This window comes from Wasmannia auropunctata, unplaced genomic scaffold, assembly GCF_000956235.1.
Source record: "Wasmannia auropunctata unplaced genomic scaffold, wasmannia.A_1.0 LD336078.1, whole genome shotgun sequence".
Lineage (NCBI taxonomy): Eukaryota > Metazoa > Arthropoda > Insecta > Hymenoptera > Formicidae > Wasmannia > Wasmannia auropunctata.
The window spans coordinates 2292413-2300529 of NW_012026812.1; the positions used below are offsets into that span (position 1 = coordinate 2292413).

Below are 8117 nucleotides of genomic sequence, written 5' to 3' on the forward strand. Positions count from 1 at the left end.
TCGGTGACATTCGGCAATGTTCGGCAGATGCTCGGGAATTTAATCGGGGTTTTCTCCTCGCCCCTGAAATTAGCCGCTTTTATGTTCTTTAATTTCAAATAAAGTCAGAATTTATTTATCCTTTTGATTTTTTTTTTTTAAAGCGATTAATTTCATAGTGAGGAAAACCTTTGTTAAAATTCGAGTAGAGTTTGTCGTCCCCCTCGGCCGCCCCCACGTGTGCCCACGTGATACGTGATCGATACTGCAAATATGGCGGCATATTTACGCCGGGCTGTCAATTGAAGGCTCGCTCTGGAGATGAGTTTTAAGAGGATTGTCTAAATATCTCTGTATTGTGCGTGGAATTGAATTCTAACGTGCGGTGGGTATCCGTCAAAATTCGCGAATTCCTTGGAACGTAGAAAACAATCGCCTGACATTGCTAAAAAAAAAAAAAAATAAACTTAAGCGATCGTTTAACTCTTAATTTTCTCCCTGACAGATGATATCAACGAGGTACGTATCGTTCCTCTCGGGAATAGTGATAGCCTCCTTAACATGGGCGTTCAGCCTTTACCTGTACTCAAGACTGTCGCAAAATGCCAATATCGCCGCCAGCCCCACGATGTTCGCCCCTGCTGTTTCCCGTCGCGGCGAGAGCGTCGACAGGGAGATTATGCTGCGCGACAATGTCATCGTTGCGCGCGACGAGAAGCAAGTCTTAATCGGTAGGGAAACCTACAACCTGAAGGGCAACAAGATTCTCAGGAACAACGATCTGCTCTTGCATGCTGCTCCCGTGAAGCCTGCCGTCACGCAGGATCAAGGTATCATTCAGTCTTGATATTCTAAGTCTGTTAAAGCGGCGTCTACGATGAGACTTAAGATTTAAGAAAATTGATCGATTACAATCGATTATTCTTCTCATGTGAAATAAATAATCTACTATGATTGGTCAGTTTTTTTAAATATTAAATCTTAAGTCTCGTTGTAGACGCCGTCTCAATCTTTAAGCTGTCAGACTCAAAAGCCAGGTGTTTTAACAGATTTGGACGAACTGGGCATGGTAAAGAATTTGGATGATCAACGGAAGAGAGACGAGGGCTACAGAGACTACGCCTTCAATGTTCTGATATCCGACAACCTTGGCGTGCAAAGGAATATACCGGACACGAGGCACAAGCTGTGCAAGGCTCAGCGATATCCCGTCAATCTGCCGAACGCCAGTATAGTCATCTGCTTTTACAACGAGCACTACATGACTCTGCTGCGATCCCTGCACTCCGTACTCGAGAAAACGCCGGCGGCGCTTCTGCACGAGATTATTCTGGTGAACGATTACAGCGACAGCGAGGCGTTGCACGAGAGGATAAAAGTGTATATTAGAAACAATTTCGACGACAGAGTACGATTGTTCAAGACCGAGAGACGAGAGGGTTTGATCCGGGCGCGGGTGTTCGGCGCTAAGAAAGCGACCGGCAAAGTTTTGATCTTCCTGGACAGTCATATCGAAGTAAACGAAATGTGGATAGAACCGCTTCTTTCGAGGATCGCCTATTCGAAAAATATCGTACCGATGCCGGTGATCGATATTATAAACGCAGACACGTTTCAGTACACCGGTAGTCCATTGGTGAGAGGTGGCTTTAATTGGGGTCTTCACTTTAAATGGGACAATTTACCAGTTGGAACGTTGAAGCATGACGAAGATTTTGTTAAGCCCATCAAGTATGTATATGTATTTAATTAACAAAAAAAATATACATATTTTATCAGATCTTTTTGGAAAAATAATGAATATTTCTTACTGATAAATAGATCACCCACCATGGCTGGAGGATTGTTTGCTATCGATAGAGAATATTTTACAAAAATGGGAGAATATGACATTGGGATGGACGTTTGGGGCGGAGAGAATCTTGAAATATCATTCCGAGTAAATATTGATTAATTGCTCTAACATCCTTTTTCATATTTGTTTCGCCATATATATATAATAATGATTAATTTTTTTTTTTATTTTTTTTTATAGATATGGATGTGCGGTGGCAGTATCGAGCTTATTCCTTGCTCACGCGTCGGTCACGTATTCAGAAGACGACGGCCATACGGCTCGGACGACCCACAAGACACTATGCTGAAGAACTCCTTGCGAGTCGCGCACGTATGGATGGACGAATACAAAGATTACTTTCTAAGGAATACTAAGACAATTGATTATGGCGATGTCTCGGAGCGATTGGCGTTGCGCCAGAGATTAAAGTGCAAGACATTCGGCTGGTACTTGAAGGTGGTTTACCCTGAATTGACGCTGCCGGACGATACGGAGAGGCGGCTGAAGGACAAATGGGCGAAACTCGATCAGAGACCGATGCAACCGTGGCATTCGAGGAAGAGGAATTACACCGATCAGTATCAAATCAGACTCGTGAACACCGCGCTCTGCGTCCAGAGTGAAAAGGACATCAAGACTAAAGGCTCGAAACTCATCTTGATGCCGTGTTTGAGAATTAAATCACAGGTAAGCGTTATTTTTAAAATAAAAATTTTTTTTTTACACACCACCCACCACCCATTTTAATTAAACGAATTTTAACAATTTAAGAAAAAAATAAATTTTCACAAAAATTGTTTTAATCGGCTATTTTTAAATAAAATCACGATTTTAAAAAAAAATAGCCACATATTCATCTTTAAGATGAGCCCAGAACGAAGTCTATATCTTTACTTTTCTGGAAGATATGAATTTTTAAACATTGGGGAAAAGAGGCTTCAATCGCCGGTAACACGCCAATTTTAATATAGGATATTACACTTTTGCAGATGTGGTACGAGACCGATAAGAATGAACTAGTGCTTGGCCAGATGCTCTGCATGGACGGAGCTGAGAAGATTCCAAAGCTTGGAAAGTGTCATGAGATGGGTGGGAGCCAAGATTGGCGGCACAAGCGCATGGTAAGATTTCCTAATGCCTTCAAACAGCTTTCGTTACACTTGCGTTACGAATCCTACAAATATTTTCTTCTCTTACAATCATTAGATATTTTATTTTTGTTTTGCAAACACTCAGTAGCTTGATAAATAGATGTTTACCGACAATTGTCGTGAATTTTAAATAATTTACAGAATGGTACACCTATCTACAACATGGCAACGGGCACCTGCTTAGGAGCGACGCGCGATGTAAGAAATACCCCACTCGTCATGGAGTTATGCACGAGACCGAACGCCTCGCTGATAACGTGGGATCTCGTCCGGTCGAAGATCCCGGCCAAAGAAGTCAGATGACATAGGAAGAAAGGTCGTAAAAATAGGAAAAAGAATTCCGAAGACTGGCTCGGCAGGAAATGGTAGACTCTTCGATAAATTACGTATTGCTCTCGAAAGAATGATTGCAACTAGAAGTAGAATACTTTATACATGCGTCGAACTTTCGAACAATTTTGCCAGAGAATAATGAGATTAAATTAATTTAAACAGAGCTTTAAAAACAATTGAAAGTATCGTAAGTCGTAACTGTATAGGAAAGGCTATTGTAAAAAAAATTTCTTAATTTGTTGGATCTGTGTATATACAAATATTAACTTTTTATACTTTTCTCATTTTGTACAGGTAAAAATGTGCATAAGTTTCTTATTTAAATTTGACAAAGGTTTTTATATAACTTTTATTTAAGTTATAACAATGCTCTCTGTATTATATTTTTGCATAATATCGTAAGAACAATTAAGGCCTATTGGCAAATACGTAGAGATTCTAGTGGAGCCATTATTTATAAAAATGTATTTGTATATAATATTTACATTAAAATTGAAAATGCAACCGAAATTTTTCCGAATCAATTTTTTATCTTTCAAACAACCCTTATTTTTTTTTTAAGCGTTAATAAATTATCAAGCTAATCCTAAATTATCATTTGATCCCGCGCGACCTAATCCCAACTTTACCATAACTCGGTACTCTTGGTAGGTGACTCCTAACCTTTCTTGACACTTGTAAACGCTCGCATGCGATCGCGCGAGCAGAGAAAGGATGACTACTTCGAAGGAATTGAATCTGGCCAGGAAGAGCCTTGTGGCATCGCTTGGCGAAAACGCGAAAGTGTAAGTTTTCCTAATTCAAAGGACGAAACGAGGTGTATACACATGACGTTGATACACGAAGGATCAGCCTAACCTAAAACTGTGTTTACTAATTTTATTTTTACGATTATTCGTAGGTATTTTGAAAAGATGAAGCTCTGGTTCCAAATGAAGGTACATAAATTTCATCTCGACCAAACTTTGTCGGACAGCACATATCTCCGTATATTATATACAGCCGTTGTTTTAGACGACAAAGGAGGAGTTCGACTGCGAAGCACGTAATCTCATGACGGAGGATCAGGTCCATTTGCACAATGAGTTTCTGCTGTGCCTCTTCAATAAGGTCCGTGGATTGGCCACCGTCACGCCGGCCAAGGTAGACAGGGACAAGGTTTCGAAAGAGAGAAGACTGAGGCTGAAGCGCAAGTACAAGACCGACAAGTCAAACTTTGAGGTGTGCAGACATATATTAGTAACATTGTTGCAATATAAATACGATTATTGCTATCATTTCTTGGTAACAGCCAGCGGACATGTACGTGGAGGTGCTGGGCCAAGCCTCGTCGCCGGTCGGCGACGAGCCGATAGGCGCGAATCGCTCCAGCGCCCAAGAACTCGTACTGCCGGATCGCACCTTCGTGCTGGCGCGGTTGATGCTCGCGGCGTGGGAGAATAACATGGACGGGGCCGAGGAGAATACCGCGCACATCGTCATAGCCGCGACGCAGATCTTCTTGAAAAATATACTCACGGCTATTTTCACGCGTAGGAAGGGATACGCCGTGCGGGACGGCTCCTTCATTCACAACATAGGCGAGCCAGTGCCTAGCTCGTGGAAGAGGAACTCCATGTACATAAATCCAGTCAATTCCGGGTGAGTTGCGGGCGCGAGTTTAAATTTTAACTTTGCACACGACGCTGACACTGAATTCTGATCTTGAAAAACGCAGACCGACGGAGATAGTGGAGCCTTACGGCCAGATTCCCGCGGCAAAATTGAGTTTCGAGGAAGCCGAGCAAGCGACCGCTTTTTCGTACGCTTGTTCCACGCAAGTCACTCGTCTACCGTTGAAACCAGTCAGCACGGCCGATTTGCAATATGCTTTAAAGGTAATAACAAAAAAATCTATTTCTTTTCTCATCACGTGTTAAGATCATACTTTATAATTGTGATTTTATTCTTCCAAATAGATTTATAAAAATCTCGTTAGTAATCACACTATATATGCTACCAATATGGAGCGATTATATACATATGCCACTCATCCAACGTGGGAAGATTTGGAGGCCAAAAAGTTATTATGTCAACCGTCAACATGAAGAATTCATGCGATCCTAACGTATGTTTTATATTATAATTCTTTAATTTTATTACAGTAGGATTACTATTAAAGTAGAGCTGAAATTAAAGTTTAAATTATTTTTCACATATCCAACTTTGTTTCATAAAATATACAATATAAAAGTAGACTTGGTTCAATTAAATCATTTAGAAGTTTATTTAACATATTTTTATATTCTTATATTAATATCTTTCCTATTTTTGTACATAATAATTACCCAGGGCTATAACTTTAATGTCATGTAAGTTCATCATGTTTAATTTGTTCATACAATAATACAATAGAATACACAGTTATATTATCTAATATGATGTAAAAAGAATAATTTATAATTTCAGTATATAACTATTTACATTCTTATCTGGAATTTGCCAGCTTTAGTAATGTATTTGACACCTTTGAATGGCTTGTACTTTTCGCCATACATATCTAACCGATTTACTTTCAATCCGGATACCGCTAATTGATTGATCGTAAAATGCACCTGAAATCAAAGTATCAAATTAATTTCATTAATTAAAAAAATTATTTATGTATATGCGAAATCGTCATACACACATTAATGGCAGGATTTGATTCAGTAACAGCTGTCGAATTTTGTATCGTGATCTGAAATACAAAATTTTGTAATACAACACTATTATTTATACATCTCTAGAGGCCTTATTTATAATTATCCTACCGATCCTCTGAGATTCGGCAGCTTGGAAACATCAATTCTTCCAATGTCCCACAGTAGTATCTTGCTGACGGGATCGAATGAATATTTTCCTTGATTTGGAGTTAAAGTGCAATTCAAAACTATCTTTGGCATGGGAATTTCTAGAACCACATTTTCAACCTGTAACAATAACCTAATGATTAGTAACGATTATAGAAATAAAATTTATATATATATAAAATCTTAATAAAAAAGATAACTTACCGTCCTACCAATAGTTTGCTTTGGTCCAACAGTGATGTCTAATCTACCACCTCCTGGTTCTTTTAAGCTAATATTGTGTCTTATGTATATAGGAATCGCTACAATGCTTTGCGATCCTATGTGATATGAAAGAAGGCGAAAGTTACCATCGGGCGGAATAAAAGAAAGTATCCTCTCCGACTGAAAAAAACAGGGCATGTAAAATTAAAAATTAATTTTCAAAATATATAACACATCATTTATGTTATTCATCATTCATGTATATACCTCCCATCTTTTGAATCGAACGCAAGGATGGAAGCTAACATCATCGAACAGTCTTGGATTCATAAACGAAAGGGTGAGGTCCGGCATACCGCTTAGTTTTATACAGCAGTCAATCTAAAAGATTAATTACACATGTAATACGTTACATAATTAATGTTTGTGTGAGAAACACGGTACGTACGTAGCCCTGAATTTCTGCAAAGACTGTCGCTCCAGTTCGATCGATAATCGCGTCTACCTCCTCGACAACGTCAAAGTAGGCCTCATTGTTGGTATACTTCACTCCAGTTCGTCTCCACGGGACGTTGGACAATTGTCCACTCGGCAAGATGGCACTGACGCTACGTATAAATTTGCAAAATATATATAAAAATCCTTTACAAATATATCTGTAAATGTGTGACACAACTCACGGGATACACTCACTTGGATTTGCCTGTAACAGTGTTCGCGATGGTGCGCAAAATGTTCGGCGGCTTGATCAACTCCTTCAATATATTGGACTCCGTAGCCAGGGGGAAACCGTTGTCCAACATCTCATCCAGCAACTCGTACACCACCACGTAGTTCTCCTTTATGATAGTTTCCGTGCACTCGCTGAAGTAATCCTCGAAGGTATCCACCACCCTGTGCAGGAATTCAATGACGAACAGTGGTGGAACTGAAAAAAAAAAAAAGCAAATATTTGAATTATTAAATATACAAATGACACGCCGCTTAACGAGTTCAGCTTACCCTCTGTCATGCAGACCGCAACGAAGAACATGTTGCAGCGATATATACTAATGAGATAATGATGCGGAGTGGCTATCACCGGCGGCGTGTCCTCCGGCGACAAGACTCGTCGCTGCTGGTCGAAGAAGTAGTCGCAGAGCGAACGTGCGACCGCGCTCTTCCAGTGCTTCTCCATGAAGACATCTCTACATGCGTACGGAAATATTAATTAGAACATATCGCGCAAACAAACGTAAAAATGTGTGACAGATAACGATGGATAAAATGTTCATTTACTCCACGTGAGCAATGCGAATCTATGATTTGTGAGATGAGCTGTCAAACCTGTGTGGTCTGCTTTCTCCATCGTACTTTGACACTTACCCGGAAGAATTTATAATAAAAAGACTGTTTATCATCTTCGTGAACAATGGATGTTCGAGGGTAAAATTCTAAACTACGGAAATGAACGATTTCAACGTCAGTGCACGAAATTGGAAATGTTTACAACAATATGCTGTACTACACGCTCAGATGATCTCCCATTTTTTTTTTCTGAATGCTCTAGGGAATTTCGAAGGAAAAAAACCTGTCGTGTAGATTTAGGTTGGCTGTTCTTTTCGCGAAAGGGATAGGCAATCTAAGTGACAATTTCCCGAAACTTCCTAGGAACAGCCACATGGCGACGCATGCGCACACCTCTCTGTTCTGACAGAATTTATCAGCCTTGCTGTCCAATATTTACTTCACAAGTGTCATTTTATTTGTTTCCTGTAAATTGTAAAAATGAGTGAAATATCA

The 8117-nt window shown here is 39.7% G+C and overlaps 4 protein-coding genes across 4 annotated transcripts in view; 3 read left to right on the forward strand and 1 right to left on the reverse strand.

The window, feature by feature from the left end:
- The first annotated feature begins 50 nt into the window (after positions 1-50).
- LOC105448857 (polypeptide N-acetylgalactosaminyltransferase 35A) lies at positions 51-3810 on the forward strand. The gene is made up of 7 exons (XM_011687680.1): positions 51-364; positions 485-809; positions 1029-1710; positions 1801-1918; positions 2015-2503; positions 2806-2937; positions 3109-3810. The coding sequence occupies exons 2-7, from the start codon at positions 485-487 to the stop codon at positions 3268-3270; spliced, it is 1908 nt and encodes a 635-aa protein (XP_011685982.1). The 5' UTR covers positions 51-364; the 3' UTR covers positions 3271-3810.
- A 136-nt stretch (positions 3811-3946) lies between these two features.
- On the forward strand, positions 3947-5491 carry LOC105448858 (transcriptional adapter 1-like). The gene is made up of 6 exons (XM_011687682.1): positions 3947-4085; positions 4202-4238; positions 4315-4521; positions 4592-4941; positions 5018-5177; positions 5259-5491. Exons 1-6 carry the CDS (start codon positions 4015-4017, stop codon positions 5385-5387), a joined length of 954 nt encoding a protein of 317 aa, XP_011685984.1. The 5' UTR covers positions 3947-4014; the 3' UTR covers positions 5388-5491.
- Positions 5492-5636: 145 nt separating this feature from the next.
- On the reverse strand, positions 5637-7889 carry LOC105448859 (AP-3 complex subunit mu-1). Its single transcript, XM_011687683.1, has 9 exons — positions 7701-7889; positions 7338-7522; positions 7029-7263; positions 6784-6943; positions 6603-6716; positions 6336-6515; positions 6093-6251; positions 5969-6019; positions 5637-5894 (listed from the first exon to the last, which is right to left on the reverse strand). The coding sequence occupies exons 1-9, from the start codon at positions 7733-7735 to the stop codon at positions 5760-5762; spliced, it is 1254 nt and encodes a 417-aa protein (XP_011685985.1). The 5' UTR covers positions 7736-7889; the 3' UTR covers positions 5637-5759.
- A 52-nt stretch (positions 7890-7941) lies between these two features.
- The window catches only part of LOC105448860 (conserved oligomeric Golgi complex subunit 5-like), a 3966-nt gene continuing 3790 nt past the window's right edge, over positions 7942-8117 (forward strand). Inside the window, exon 1 of the mRNA XM_011687685.1 lies at positions 7942-8087. The gene's annotated coding sequence lies outside the window, so the exon portion shown is untranslated. The remainder of the gene's footprint in view (positions 8088-8117) is intronic.